Source organism: Mercenaria mercenaria, chromosome 2 (genome assembly GCF_021730395.1).
Source record: "Mercenaria mercenaria strain notata chromosome 2, MADL_Memer_1, whole genome shotgun sequence".
Lineage (NCBI taxonomy): Eukaryota > Metazoa > Mollusca > Bivalvia > Venerida > Veneridae > Mercenaria > Mercenaria mercenaria.
This window is the reverse complement of record NC_069362.1, coordinates 114,796,044-114,813,060: the sequence shown is the minus strand read 5'-3', so window position 1 is coordinate 114,813,060 and position 17,017 is coordinate 114,796,044. Positions and strand designations below refer to the sequence as shown.

General features: G+C 34.9%; 1 protein-coding gene across 2 annotated transcripts in view; it reads right to left on the bottom strand.

The window, feature by feature from the left end:
• Positions 1 to 375: 375 nt before the first annotated feature.
• Positions 376 to 17,017, bottom strand: part of LOC123564997 (dual specificity mitogen-activated protein kinase kinase 6-like) — a 34,026-nt gene continuing 17,384 nt past the window's right edge. For both annotated transcript variants that reach the window (XM_045358972.2, XM_045358971.2), the window contains exons 2-9: positions 11,750 to 11,810; positions 9,511 to 9,673; positions 8,701 to 8,820; positions 7,826 to 7,942; positions 7,181 to 7,360; positions 6,215 to 6,292; positions 4,177 to 4,316; positions 376 to 3,660 (exon numbers count right to left, since the gene is read on the bottom strand). In XM_045358972.2, the coding sequence (XP_045214907.1) occupies positions 3,507 to 3,660; positions 4,177 to 4,316; positions 6,215 to 6,292; positions 7,181 to 7,360; positions 7,826 to 7,942; positions 8,701 to 8,820; positions 9,511 to 9,673; positions 11,750 to 11,810 (1,013 nt within the window). In that variant the 3' untranslated portion in view covers positions 376 to 3,506. The remainder of the gene's footprint in view (positions 3,661 to 4,176; positions 4,317 to 6,214; positions 6,293 to 7,180; positions 7,361 to 7,825; positions 7,943 to 8,700; positions 8,821 to 9,510; positions 9,674 to 11,749; positions 11,811 to 17,017) is intronic.

Below are 17,017 nucleotides of genomic sequence, written 5' to 3'. Positions count from 1 at the left end.
CAAGGTAATCATTCTGACAAAAATTCATGAAGATCAATTGGAAAATACAGCCTCTATCGCATACACAAGGTTTTTCCTTGATTTGACCTAGTGACCTAGTTTTTGACCCCAGATGACCCATTTTCGAACTCTGCCTACATTTCATTAAAGTAATCATTCTGACCAAATTTCATGAAGATTAGTTAAAAAATACAGCCTCTATCGCATACACAAGCTAAATGTTGACAGACAGACGACAGACCCCGGACATTGAGCGATCAGACAAACTCAACTGAGCAGGTGAGCTAAAAATAGCTTTAAAGCTCATGAACCTCTGGTTCAGATGAGTTAAAAACTTGAGACTGTCTCTGGACACAGCAACAACACGACACTGTATAAATGGCATCTTTTTTTAATAATTTCCATTACATAACTTTTTCATAGAGAATGATAAAACATGCATATTTATAATGTTGTAACTAAATTATGACATTATTTATACCTTCAAATCTTTCGAAGCATACATCTCAAATGTTATAATTTATTGTATGATTATAATATATGTACAATAAATTCCTATTATTTACAGTGGAAATTTAATGTGCATGACTAAAATGGTAAATATGTGTGCACAGTACAAAATTATTCTGACCTTAATCTGGGCCTGTATCAGCTGATATGAGGTCATCTATCACACTATTATCTTTTTCAAAATCATAATCAAAGGATATAAAAATAGAATTTCAAAGAAAATGAAAACATGAAATTCCATTTTATATTAATTATTAACTGAATTATTCAACACTTTCTTTGTAATCAAAATAATGACATCAGTGGCTACATGCATAAAACTTATCATTACTTGTTAAATTATCTTTATCTATGATTTACAGGTTCCAGATCAAGCATTTGGTAATCATAAATTGTATAAGGAAACCAGAAACTGCAAAGTGCCCAGAAGTAGTATTTAGATGTGAAGTGTTCCTGTTATCATGAACTTCTGTGCATTCCACATCACTACTGCAACTATGGGTTAAAGTGCAGTCCTCTTAACATGTGTTAAAACTTGTACTTGCTTTTAATATCAACTTCCTGATAAAAAATTTCAACTTTTAAAAATCACCTAGGTTAACTAACTTTCTAAGGGGAAAAAAAAGATGCTTTTAAGCTTGTGAACAAAATCAATACTTTAACACACGATTCTATAAATATTTAAATATCTAATGTAGGTTTTCACACATTTTTTTGATACTTTTTAATGTACATGATTTATGACAAATTCTGTACAACTGGAAGATATTAACAATTCTCACCAAAACCCAGTAAGGAACATTTATAGCTTTAAAGTGAGATGGCTACAGATTTTCTGAGGTATTCAAATCTCCAAAAGGAAACATGTTCTCCGAGCACAAAATATGGCAAACTTCTATTGAACCTGAGACTATGTGTTGACCCATTCTTCTCAATTTAAGGGGAAAAAAGTGGTTATTCGATCATACTTAGGTTACACTCTGGTCACTTTTTTTTCTTAGGACACAACAATAATTTCATATGGAAAAGTATGTGGAATACTCATGAAATTATTCATTTCTATTCATCAATGAAACTACATTCTGGTTAATAGAGGGGAAAAACTGAAGTCAAGGTATTATATACCACAAATATAAAGGGGAAGTTAAATCTATATGACTCATACAAAGAAGTTCTAATTTCAATAGTATGTACTTATAGATGGTACAATTTTTCTAAGAGTTTTCCTTGAAGAAAAACATGGTAAAACATTATACAAGTAGCATTGTACCGATAGGGGTTTCAAATGAAACTGAAACTGTATATCTGGAATTACCATGGATACAGGCTTTACTTCATTTTTCTATATTTTAAATCCTTTTCCATCAATTGTGTAATCATTCACATTCGTGGGGACTTTCTCGACTTATTTTTGTGGACTTCATGCTTGAATCAGTCCATGAAATCATAATTTTAGCAGCTGATGCTCCCATCATTCTGCTGTTATTATGACTGCTGTTAATACATTAAGTTTTGTTTAAAGTTGTTTTCAATATTATAAATGGTAACTGATGGTTGGACAAGATAACCCACTTTCTAAGTAAAAAGAAACTGACCTTTTTCCCCCATGAAATGAATTGGATAAAAATGATTTTTTGCACATGAATGATTTTCGTCCGGTCTTACGTAACATTTTCACAGAAAAATAGACCTATATCTGGAATTACCATGGATACAGGCTTTACTTCATTTTTCTATATTTTAAATCCTTTTCCACCAATTGTGTAATCATTCACATTCGTGGGGACTTTCTCGACTTATTTTTGTGGACTTCATGCTTGCATCAGTCCATGAAATTATAATTTTAGCAGCTGATGCTCCCATCATTCTGCTGTTATTATGACTGCTGTTAATACATTAAGTTTTGTTTAAAGTTGTTTTCAGTATTATAAATGGTAACTGATGGTTGGACAAGATAACCCACTTTCTAAGTAAAAAGAAACTGACCTTTTCCCCCCATGAAATGAACTGGATAAAAATGATTTTTTGCACATGAATGATTTTCGTCCGGTCTTAAATAAGATTTTCACAGAAAAATAGACCTATTATGAAAGTGGTAAAAGAAAGACAACAATGTTTCAGCTGTCAGAAATTACAGGTAACAGAGGTCAAACATAACCACCAGTAATTATGTATGGAGTGCTATCTTTAACCTTTACCCTGCTAAATTTCTAAAATGGACTGGTCCATCATTCAATTTGGGCAATACCATTCATTATTTGAAGAGGTGTTCTCTGAAAATTACTGACTGAATAGCAAACAGTGCAGACCATGATCAGCCTGCATGGACATGCAGGCTGATCTTGGTCTGCACTGGTTGCAAAGGCAGAATCACTTGCCACCAGCAGTCTAAAGGTTAACAGTACCTGAAAATTTATTATTCGAATGAGATATGACAATTATAATGTTTAACAACTTAAGTCAATTTTCTAACAATCTCTAACATATGTCCATTGATATTTCACTCTATATTTGTGCATTCAATCACATTTACTTCTACACATCTCTTACTAGAAACACACAAGTCATACTTGGTATTAAAGTAATCTTTAAAACTGTTTGCTTCAAACATAAATAGTTCTTTTTTCCTAAATTCCCAGCCTGTAACATTGTTTATTGTTGGTTTGTTTGTTGTTTTTTTTTCAACAGTATTTTAGCTATGTAATGGCAGGCAATTAACCTAACCAGTGTTCCTGGATTCTGTACCAGTGCAAACCTGAAATGACAATTTCTTTAAAGGATAACTAGATGTGGGTGAAGCAAACAGTCTTCAAAGACAGCCTAAGGCATCAGTGTCTAAATCTTTTCTTTCTCCTCCGCTTCGAATTAAATCTACAGCACTTTCTTACAACGTGGTAAGAAACTCAATCGTCGCTAATCAATTCCAAAAATAAATATTTTTCATAATATATAGTTAAAAAATTTTCTGATTTAAAACACTAGACTAAATATTAACATCATTGTCCTGATGCGCCGTCATTTGTTTTCACGTCCTTTAGCACCTCGGTAACGTAACTGGACATGTCAACTTCGGATTTTTCCGCCTTTTGCAAGAATGGATGCTGCAATAACATCTGGTAGCTGGCTCTCTCCGACACTGACTTCTTTAGACTGGAAAAAGAACAACAAATTTTCACAATCTACGAAACTGTAAAATAATAAAAGACTGTAGGTGCAGATAGAAATATCTGGCTCAAAGGTAACTGTTTAGGTACTGGTATAAACAAGGAAATTAACAGATATGAAAGATCATCCTTCCCTAACAGGTTCTGTACGTTCCTTTTGAACTGCTAAACGAAAATTTCTAATATTTCCACTTCTTTGTACACATATTTAAGTACTTTGTATCAATGCAATGAAAAGGCAAATGTAATCAAAAATGTGGTGGGATAAAGGTGACAAAGTTTCCCCAAAATCTTTAAGTAAAGGAGCAGTTCACACCACAAAGATTTTACTATGGACCTATCAATCAGCTAAATTTCAGATGATTCTGTCATGTTCTTGGGAGAGTAATAATATATACCAAATAAAGTGTGTACACACTTCAGATGTTTTTCACAAAATATACTCTCACTGGTATATATTTTTTAAAAACCAGTTATGCTGCTTTAAGTAGTTTTTACATACCACTGAGCAATAAAGTCTTCAAAGTCTGATGAGAATTTTCCAGCAGGCAATTTTGGTGGCGGATCCTTTACCACCTGCTTGAGTTGCTCAAATGGAGTCGGGGAGGCAGCATATGGGAATTTCCCTGAGGCTAACTCTATCTGCAAACAGAGAGAAATGCATTCAAATAATGGGCACACACAAGTTACACATACATGGCTTCACCCTCACATATAAACACCAATTCTTCAATTTGTTTTAGTAAACTCAACATAATGCAAGCTATTTGACTTTGTCATAACCTAAAGTATGACACATCCTATCCTAATTAATGTCTTCTTTGTTAAGCCAAGCTTGGCAAATATAAATAAAACACTTTCAAATAACTGGATTGCAGATCTTAATTTGCAGAAACAGCTGTATGCAAAAAATGGTTGGGGCTAACAAATTATGAAGAAGACAACTAGACAATGTTTTTGGGGATTTTTTTTTTTTGGGTGGGGGTGGGGGCTATAATTAAGACCATGCTTGCTATTAAAGTGAAAGAACAAGAGCTGTCACTAATGGTGACAAATGCCCCCGCAGCGCCTTGACCTTTGACCTGGTGACCTTGACCTTTGACCCAAAAGTCAGCAGGGGTCGTGTACTCAATAAGTACTATCAGCATGTGAAGTTTGAAGGTCCTGGGTGCAGTGGTTCGCGAGTAAAGTGCCTTCATGCAAAAAGTTACATTGTGACGAACGAACGAACGAATTAACGGACGGACAGTTGAAAACTAATATGCCTCCCTTCAGGGGCATGAAAACAAAACATTCAGTGAAATGTACCTTTTCAATGCCAAAACCCACATAATACATTGTGATCAGCAAGTATTTGACATTGGTATTACTGCATTTTCTAACAAGCAATTAATTCAAGAAAATGCAGCATAAGGTATAAGTGCAAGCGTATGTTAACACTTGATGTAACATGTACTTTAATACCAGCCAAAGTACTCCTACATTCAGGATCTATCACAATAGCTTTATCTAAACTTTTTCTTTGGTTTATCAATATGTATATGATAAATAACCAATATATATACAAGGTATGTTATCCTGATGATAAAATCTTTATCTCAAAATATCACCTGTAACTATGAGGTTACCCAGTGTATATTAGGAAGTTGACTAATATCAAAATCAATAAGAGAAAAGATAGTGACAAAGGAAGGGAACATGTTTTTTTTTCAGCATATGAGCCGCGCCATGAGAAAACCAACAGAGTGCGTTTGCGACCAGCATGGATCCAGACCAGCCTGTGCATCCATGCAGTCTGGTCAGGATCCATGCAGTTCGCTTTCAAAGCCTACTGCAATTACAGAAACCATTAGCGAACAGCATGGATCCTGACCAGACTGCACAGGCTGGTCTGGATCCATGCTGGTTGCAAACTCACTATGTTGGATTTCTCATGGCATGGCTCGTATGTGTCAACAGCCTTCATCATTACTCTGACATCATTTGCATTGGAACAGAAAATGCTTCACCATACATTTAAATGCTTCAAATATGTAACACACTTTTAAGATGCTGAAAAAAATGAGACACCAAGCCAGATCTACTTGTCACAGCATGTGATTTGATCATGGTTTACTTCTGGCATCTTGCAATTTGCATTTTTCAGGTTACAAGATTTCTTTACATTGGAATTCTTTTATCTATCAAGCTGGCTTGTCAGTGGCTCTACCTAGGTATGAACCCAAACCTAGAGGGACACGTGTTCTTCCCTCCAACAGTAAAGCTGGAAAGTTTCCATATGACCTCAATTATGCAAGTGTGACCCTAAACTCAGCCAAACAAGCAAACAAATTATACCTAAAAGCAAAGTTTTTGGACGTTTTTGCAACACAATTCGTTGGCTTAGCACGAAACTATTGTAACTGTATATTAATAAAGAACTCGATACAACAGTTTCGCACTAAAGTCCTCGATATGACAATTTCATCAGTCTGTTCAACCATGACAAATGCATTTAAATAAAATAATCTTTAATTGATCAACATTAGCAATACACCTACCATAGTGATTCCAAAGCTCCAGACATCAGATTTAATATCATAACCTTGCTGGCCTGTCTGAGGATCTATCCTCTCTGGCTGTAAAATATACAAACAATATCAGTACATTTGTATATTTACACATATCTTCGCATATAATGCATCCTTATTTTATGAGATCTGAGAGGTACAAAGAAAGTACTATGACCACATTATCATTATCACTAATAAACCATCTTTAGGAAATAGTTTGTCAAAACTGTTTTTTAAATCAAGATGTGCCAATGTCTCAACATAAAATAAATTTTAACCAGGACAGGACTTAACTGTCGCTTTGTGCTAGAAAAATACATCAGAAATGTGAGAACATTGTAAAAAGGAAAGATAACGGGCAATATAACAAAATTTACAATGAAAGTTCAGTATTTCCAAATACTGCATTAGGAAATCGAAAGGTTATTTGTGTATGAAAGTTATATGAACAGGGCTCAGGAAGAATATTTCTGAATTATGCGGGTGAAATCCAACCAAATGCATACTGCTGATTTACAGTTATATATATACATATTGTCATCTTGGTGCAAGAAGTGATTAACTGCATCTACATAAAGATTTATTGACCTATTTTGTTGGGTTTAACGTCGCACCAACACAATTATAGGTTATATGGCGTTTTTCCAGCTCTGATGGTGGAGGAAGACCCCAGGTGCCCCTCTGTGCATATTTCATCACAAGCGGGCACCTGGGTAGAAACACCATCCATCCGCAAGCCAGCTGGATGGCTTCCTCACATGAAGAATTCAACGCCCCCAGTGAGGCTCGAACCAATATCGATGAGGGGCAAGTGATTTGAAGTCAGCAACTGTAACCACTCTGCCACAGAGGCCCCTGCATTTGCATAAAGAAGCAGTTAGCTAGTTTTTGCGCTGTGGTAACAATACATCCTATTTTGCTCATGCTAGAAGTCAGCAAAAGCTATGTACTTACTGCCATGTAAGGTTTACATCCAGCTTCTATAGTTTTTGCCACAGAATCTACGAGGTAACCACTAATTCCAAAATCACAGATTTTTACTTGTCCTTTTCTATTTATTAATATATTTGAGGGTTTAACGTCTCTATGTATAACATGTAATTCTGTATGAAGGTAATCCAAGGCCTTTATAACCTGTAAAAAAAGATACATAGTATTACATATGTCTTAAAAACTAACAGATATACAGTTGCCATTGTAGTACATGCAGATACAACTGACTGAACTTTACAATAACATAAGATCTTGACATTATGAAAGGCATAGTGCCAAAATGTCCCCAAAAAACTTTAGCCCAGGCAATTATCCTAGAAAATTTGACATCTGTGGGTCAAGTTATTTACTAACCATCTTAAGTCTCTTGGTGTCTGTGACCTTGACCTTGAGCCGTGAATATGAAGGCAACCTTGTAGGAAATTAATCTACTAAATACACTAATTCCCTCCTCCCCTCCCATTAAAAAAAAACGCCACCAACTCTGCATATATATGACTGTTGCCATAGGCATAAAGAAACTTCTTACAACCACTGGTAAATCCTACAAATTTCTTCCCTCGATTGGACTTTGCAAGAAAATACATGTATCAGCCAACTACTTACAGCATATGAGATTTTCCCTAAGACATCTTCTGGTATACTCCGGTCGTTATTGTAAACTGTTTGGTAAAATTTATCTAATGATGCATCCATCACTTCCATACATATCCATACATCTCCCTGTAACATCAACTACTGTCATTAGTTTAATACTTTACAGCATAATATATATTGTTTCAGATAGATTTTTACCAAATTTATCTTTTACAGAAAAAATTATAAAGATGACTTTGTAGACAATGGTCCAAGGTTTTAAACTGAGTTTGAGAACCTGTCTCAAAACTTGAGCACCTAAATCACAGTTTCTGAAAACAATCTTGAAACTGATCAATGGTACGGCTGCATTTCAGTTTTACAACTTGAGACACAGTCTCAAAATACAACCTTGCCATTGGTCAGCCAATCAGATACTACGGTTCTCAGACTGGTCTCTAAACATAGATATTCATACTTATTTCAAGTTTTTCAGTGAATTATCAAAGAGTCAAATATATCTGGTACTTTTACAGTGAAAAAAATCAAACATATTTTTCATAGGTAAGAAACTATCAAACGGGTAAATTTAGTCAAAACATGAAATAAAAAGAAAATTATGTGAAACTCTAGTGGAAATATTTTCTTTCAAACTACTATGTGTCAAACTTCTTCTCATACTTAAAATGATCCCTCCACATAACTCAATTGCATATTAACTCTAACTTTAGGTAATTACCAATTTCAGGTAATTGCAAATTTGGGCAATTATCAATATATTTTCTTACAACAGTGGATATGACAGTGTGTCTAAAGAGGGTACTACCATTAAATGTGGTAGCATATGTGCATTACTCAGCTCTCTGAAGAGGCTATCATAAAATCTGACAGTGAATGGATATTACCTCTCTAAAGAGGGCACCATAAAATGTGACAGTGTATGGGCAGGATCCACTCCTCATTGATATGTCCAAATCCATCAACAATCTCTTCTGTTCCATTGTGTTCACTGTGGCTGTAATTCTCTGGGGGAAAAAATAAGATTTGCATATTATATTCTAACAGGTAATTTACACATAATTTTTCCATAGACTTTATGGACAGATGAGATAAGGATTGTGGCTCTTCTATTTCCATAAAACTGCTTTACTTCCTAAATGTAAATACCTCTATCAAACGGAATTTGATACAACGAAATTTAAACTACTCGAGATATTTTAAATATTTAAGGCTCTTATCACCACACCCAGAGTTTTTGTGCAAGTTGCATATTGTAGCAACGAAAGGTCTTGTAAACTTCCTTATAATTTTGATGTCAGCAGTAATAAAACAAACTGAAACCTTGAAAACTTGTTGATACAAGGAAGGTCTAAATGATTTTACTTGATGTTTTCAATGAGGGTCATTTTTTTTTTACTTTCTGAGCCATGATTGCTTTGGTATGTCTATGCATATGCTAGCTTAACAGTCATGATTTTATTGGCATGTCTATGCCTACAGTAACAGTCATGTCTGTATTTAAATAGTATGTTTACACCTAACTTTAAAGGCATGTCTATACCTGGCCCTACAATAACAGTCATGACTGTACTAGCATGTTTACGCCTACCTTAGCAGCCATGATTGTATTGGCAAGTTTAAGCCTATGTACACCTTAAAAGCCATGATTGTTTTGGCATGTCTACTGATGATTTTATTAACACGTCTATGCTTACTTTAACAGCCATGATTGTATTGGTATGTCTATGCCGAACTTTCTCCACAACCCCATAGGCCCCTCGGCCAAGTACACACATAAACTCCAAATCATTTGCCTCAATTTCAAATTCCTTCTCATCTATTCTGATTGTAGCTTTGGAATCTAGATCTCTTGGAGGTCTGAAATAAAAGAAATAAATTCAAATCTAATGGCATTTTCTTAAGATAGTCTTCAAATCTGCAAAATGGTCAACAACATATGCAATATCTTGCAACGAACTATGTCCCCATACAAGAGCTGTCGGATGACAGCGCGCTCGACTATTCGAAGAATTGATTGAAGAATGGGTCAAAATTTATCCATAAGATATTTCAGCTAAACAAAAAATCTGAAATTTAAACAAAAAATGTTCCTGTATTTTGATTTCGATAAGTCTTGCACTAAAGGCAATGTGTGACCAATGATAGCAAAATGCCTAAGTTATATGTTAGGCAAAACTGGATTTATATGAACAAATTTAAATAATTTTCTAAGTCCAAAAAGGGCCATAATTTCAGTCAAATAGTTTGACAGAGTGATGTACTCTTGTCTTACTACCATGAAATCATGTTGAATAAATCAATTGTATAAAAGTTCACAACCACAGTTCAAACATTTTTGACAAAACCGCTGACTTGTAAGAAAACGAACAAATTTCAATAGTCCAAAAAGGGCCATACATTTCAGTCAAAATAATGTCCAGAGTTTGTACTCTTGGTTAACAGATGGAATAACATAATGTGTAAACAATGTTTAAAGTTTAAAAGCAGTATCGTCATATAGTCCTTGATAAAACATGGACATTACAAAACAGAACCAATTTCCAAGTTCAAAAAGGGCCATAATTCACCAAAAAAGATTGAGAGAGTTACGTACTCTTGCATACTGATAGAGACTATTATACTGACACAAGATATAAAGTTTCAAAGCCATATGTCAAACACTTTACACAAAATATAAACTCGTACGAAAAACTTAACAGATTTCTAAGTCAAAAGGGGCCATAATTCAGTCAAAATGCTTGATGGAGTTATGTACTCTTGCCTACCCAAATGGACCATTGTGATGGGAAACAGTGTTTTAAAGTTTCAAAGCTTTATCTCAAAAGACTTTGTCAAAATGTGGACTGGTACGAAAAACATAACCAAGATTTCTAAGTCAAAAAGGGCCATAATTCAAACCCAAAATGCTTGATGGAGTTATGTACTCTTGCCTACAACTGAAACAAAGGTGATGGTAAAAAAGTGTTGAAAGTTTCAAAGCTTTATCTCAAAGACTTTGTCAAAATATGAATGGTACGAAAAACTTAACCAAGATTTCTAAGTCAAAAGGGGCCATAATTCAGTCCAAAATGCTTGACAGAGTTATGTACTCTTGCCCATAACTGGACATGGTGATGGTAAACAAGTGTTGAAAGTTTCAAAGCTTTATCTCAAAAGACTTTGTCAAAATGTGGACTGGTACGAAAAACTTAACCAGGGTGTGACGCCGACGCCGACGCCGACGCCGTGGTGAGTAGGATAGCTCTACTTATTCTTCGAATAGTCGAGCTAAAATGAAATGCAATTTCTAGCAATGAACTCTGTCCCTATAAAATTCTGAAATAAAACTTAACATTCAAAATTTGCAAGCCATGAAACTGATGAATAAACAATGATCAATGCCCAAAAAACTGTAAACTCTCGAAATTTATCATCAGAAAGTTAACAGATTTATATTTAATTTCCAGTAGTAGCCTTGAGAATATAAACCATAATCTACCATATGTCTGAGTATAAACGCCCTGTTCTCTTTATTTACAACTGTCGTTGCATTTTTTTAAAGTCAATTTTCACTTATAAAATAATTTTCTAAAGAATTCCTGCCCCTCGCCCCCCAACTTTTGTGAAATGTAACCTGTTTTTAAAGGTGTGTTTATTCTAGGGTATATGGTACTTGCACTACCAACGAAATTATCTTGCTCACATATCAATGCAACCACATCATTCATACAAATTCATTAGAGCTTTAATCCACTTTGTGCATGCTTTTTTTTTTTGTTCATTATATTTTGTGACAAAAATAAGTGCATCTGCTGGAAAATAATAATAATTGAGCCGCGCCATGACAACCAACATAGTGTGTCAGGATCCATGCTGGTCACAAGGAAACTATGTTGGTATTCTCATGACGCCGCTCATTTCTTCAACATTCTTTATGGCTTAAGATTCACTTACGTAGCTGGTTGGGGTTCAGGAATCTTCTGAATGGTTAACCCAGGGGGTCGTTTTCTACGACCTGAAAATAGACAAAAGCATGTTGTTAAATCATGTTATCAAGTCATGTTATTACTGGGATATGCAGTTCGTTTCATTTAGTTTCCCTTGTATTTCACCTTTACACTGCTAAATTTCTAAAATGGATTGGTCCATCATTCAATTTTGGCAAAACCACATGTTTTTCAAAGGGGTGATTGAAAATTTACTGACTAAACAGCGAACAGTGCAGACCATGATCAGCCTGCACAGACGTGTAGGCTCATCTTGGTCTGTACTAGTCGCACAGGCAAAAGCACAAGCCACCAGCAGGCTAAAGGTTAAGCTCATATAATTATGGGATAAATAATTTTCAATTTCTTCAGTCAATATGCAAGAATCCTGTTTTCTCTACAAAAAAAAAAAATACAACATAAAAATACAGCCAGTCAGCCATAATGGCTCTTTTAACTTTATATTACATGTATATTATTATTTTACCAGATTTTCATAGCTCCCTTTTCATGATAAACACGCTAAACGGCACTTTCACATATAGCAAACGCAGCCACACAGGGCACGAAATTCATCCTCTACTAGTACAGACAAGAGCGACCTTGTTAGAAAGATAGAAAGAACAGGCCTGTGTTTCAAAACAGCAGACAGTTTTGATATAGATAAAAACTTCCAAATCAAAATGTTTCTTTCTTCTGTATTTTTCTCTGCATTTCTTTTAATACTCCACTATTCTTCATACAGTGAGCAAAACTTGACAATGAAACCCAGACAGATGTTATTTCTAACACAGCCTGACAGCTTCATGACATTTTTGCCCAATTTAGAAACAGACATATTTTGCCTGGTATCTTCAAAATCAATGTTGTAACTGCTTTTAGCAACAAGTTTAATCTATATTAGGCAACCTAATTTACCATTTAGAACCAGATACCACAGTTTTTTTATCCCTTGATAATAATGCAGGTGTTCTATAAGCCTGATTTTTGTCTGAAACTACATTAACACTACTAAATGAATAAATGGAGAAATCACTAATACTGTGTTCACACTAGCAGAACCGTTTTATTTTTATTAGGCACTAATTGGCTATAATTGGTATTTGACATTCAAAACCCATCAAAATATAATCTAGTTTGCGTCCACACTAGGCAAAGAAATGTGGTTTAAATATATACATGCAATGTTGGAAGTTAACAAATATCTTGCAATAAGCAAAAAAGGTTACAAAGAATTGAGGCTAACAGAAACAAGAAAGGGTCATCAATATTTTAACTACTGTGTTCATATAAGAATTTCTGTTCATTCCATCTATTGTCCGTTTTGAGCATCAGCATGACTCCATATCGCAATTTAATGTTTTTGTTTCAACAACAGTCCAATTACTTTTGCCAGCCATAGCATCAACTGTTTGATACAAAAGAGAAACACATGGTATTCTTCCTCCAAAAGGTAAGATCTGTGGATTTGGGATTGTAAAACCAGATATAACCCACATTTGCGTTCACATTTCTAAAATAATGTAGCATTACTTTTTAATGTAGTATTAAAACCACCTCCCGAGGTAGTTTTAATGCTACATTACAGAAACCACTTGACCTTTACAAAATTCACGTTTTACACCACATATAGTGTGGACGCAAACTAGTTTAAAAAATAAACCCAAGTTAATGTAGGATTAAAAACGTAGTCTGAACACGGTATAAGAAATCTTGCATTATCATGTCTGCATCGAGAGCATTTCTGGTGAAAATCAAATGAGCAACACAAAAAAATAGAAGTGAAACTAGTTTACGGTGAGGTATAATGCTTTATGCAATTTTATTCACTGAATATATCTTATCAGAAACCTATAAACAGTAGGCTATACATTTTTGGAAAGATATTCTAAATCTCCCTTAACTGATTTACAAAAAGATATAGGCCAAGGCTTAAAGCTAGAAATGCCCAACCAAGGCTCCCCATGCCCCTGTGCCCAAATGTTTCACCGAACCAAAGACATTTATCAACAACAAGAGGGCCATGAAGGCCCTGTATCGCTCACCTGACCTATTGACCTAAAGATCATCAAGATAGTTCCATTAAGATATGATCATAAATGTGGCCTCTAAAGTGTTAACTAACTTTTCTTTTGATTTGACCCGGTGACCTAGTTTTTGACCCTACATGACCCAGATTCGAACTTGACCTAAAGATCATCAAGATTAACATTCTGACTAAGTTTCATGAAGATACAGTCATAAATGTGGCCTCTAGAGTGTTAACAAGCTTTTCCTTTGATTTGACCTGGTGACCTAGTTTTTGATCCCACCTTACCCAGATTTGAACTTGACCTATAGATCATCAAGATAAACATTCTGAAGTTTAATTAAGATATGGTCATAAATGTGGCCTCTACAGTGTTAACTAGCTTTCCCTTTGATTTGACCTGGTGACCTAGTTTTTGACCCTACATGACCCAGATTCAAACTGGACTTTGAGATCATTAACATTCTGACCAAGCTTCATGAAGATACATTTGTACAGTCATAAATGTGGCCTCTACAGTGTTAACAAGCTTTTCCTTTGATATGACTTGGTGACCTAGTTTTTGAATGACCCAATTTCGAACTCGTCCAAGAATTTATTGAGGTAACATTCTGATTAAGTTCCATTAAGACTGGGCCAAAATTGTGACCTCTAGAGTGTTAAGAAGCTTTTCCTTTGATTTGACCTGGTGACCTAGTTTTTGACCCCAGATGACCCAATATCGAACTCAGCCAAGATTTTATTGAGGGTAACATTCTGACCAAGTTTCATTAAGATTGGGCCAAAACTGTGACCTCTAGAGTGTTAACAAGCTTTTCTTTTGATCTGACTTGGTGACCTAGTTTTTGACCCCAGATGACCCGATATCGAACTCATCCAAGATTTTATTGCGGGTAACATTCTGACCAAGTTTCATTAACATTAGGCCAAAATTGTGATCTATAGGGTGTTAACAGTCAAATTGTTGACGACGGACGACGGATGACTGACGACGACGGACACAGGGTAATCACAAAAGCTCACCTTGAGCACTTCGTGCTCAGGTGAGCTAAAAATGTCTGGATGCAGGGTATGCCCACAGTACACTAGTGTCTGCTATCTTCCAGTCACTATATGCAATTAATTAGAGCCAGACTTGTCCACAAGAGCTGTTCTAAAATGAGAATGGAACAGATTCAGGAGAACACACACATAAATCAAGACATGTTTAGTACTATTTTTCAACCTCAATTCCCTGGAGAAAAGTTTAATTGTCTTCTACTCTCACAGAACTGTTCTAACTGAATTCAGTCAATAGCAACAAGTAGTCCAAGACTACCCTACCAGGACCCAGAGAAACTGGATCAATATAACAGAATTTGTTCTTAAATGATTAACATAATTATAAGATGCACAAGCATGCAATATGCAACAAGAGCACTGCCTGCGGGTGCCATCGCTCATCTGCAAGAACTTGACAATATGTAAGAAAAGACTGTTACAGTTCAGATTTTCTAAGTGCAAAAAGGGCTATAACTCTGACAAAATGCACATCAGAGTTAAGGTTCTTGGCCTACATAGTCCCCTTATGATGGTAAACAAGTATGCAAAGTTTCAAGGCTGTGGCTTTTATACATGTAGTTTTTGAGAAAAGGTAGACCTAAAAAAAAATTAACCAACAATGTCGCCAACGCCAATGATCAAATGACAACAATACCTTGTATATTTTTTTCAAAAATCAGACGAGCCAATAAAAATCAGATTTAACAAAATGCTCTGAGTAAGTACTCGGAGCCCAAGACTTAGTGTCTCATATCAAAATGACAACCCACAGAAGGGTTGACTTTAGTTGTTTTTAACTCCTGTTCTGTCAAGACTGAAAGCTCTAGTATACATGTCTAAATGACTACTAGCTGTTATAATGGTCATATTATAAAGTTATGTACATGGTCAGACAAAGAAAATGAAAAAAGTAGTTTTCTTCCGCTGGCTGATCAACTTATCATATCTGGGCGTATAAAATCAAAATCTATTAGCATGTTTTGCATGCAAATATTGTACATATCATTCATCATGCACTATTCATAGAATCTCTCTTTACATTAAATGTGATGCATTTTATTACAATCAATTAAGCACATACACACCAACAATTATTACAGCTATCAGATGTAAATTGTTAAATACATTTGTTACAGGGTGATCAAATGAAGTGTTTTCTGACTAGTAAGAAAGTGTTACATTCACAGGTAAAGATCAATACCTTGGAGGATTTTTTTTTTATTTAAATTCCTACCTACCCACCCAGTGCTAAAATTCTGGGTCAGGTAACTGCAAACAAACAATTTTTAAGGGATGGCCTTACTCAGTGCACTTGTAAACTGCTATCGAAATTTCTAATGCCCACTCAACACTTTTTGCAGAAGCTTTCATACCACAATTAATGCATTTATAAAATCTGTGAAACGTTTAGATCATTATAAACTAAATTTCAACAAAATCCAGTTATGCAATGGTATCATTTTATTTTATGACCTCCTTCCTATACTGCAAAATATTTCGAGGTGCGTCAGAAGTTTCGATACATGCATATTTAATAATCTCACTCTAGATACCTGCTCTGGTTTTTTATCACGATTTTGGCAAGTCAGTAAATACTAATTCCCTTTCATGATTTGTGATGAGTCATTGTGACAGTAGGGAAGTATTTTGTTATTCAGATAATTTGAAGTATGAGCACTTCACAATCCGCTGGCTATGTTATTGGTATATATTATACCTGCATAATACACTTAAAATCTTGAATGAATTGAATGCCATATTGCAAACACTGATTCAATATTCACTGCATTCTTAAAAGTTATTTCTAAAATTTAAAGCTATGTAATATAGACCTGCTAGCTATGTCTGACCTAAAGATATCAAAGCACCTATCACAAGTGAAGATATAGAGGTATGGCTAAACTCAGAACAATTCACTTCAGGTCATAATGGCAACCTTCTGTTGAACTTAAGGAATTTAAAATCAATGTATTTCATGACAGACCTACAAAATACCTTGGCCATTTTCAGCTAAACCACAAAATTGCATTCCCACAATACACATTTTTAACGATTATCATACTTTTTGACCTTTTCATTCTGATTTGCAAGGACTTTTTATTTTTAATTTAAGAATGAAGCAAAACAGGTTTGTTAGTTCAGAGTCTTTAGTGAGAGGCCTTTAAT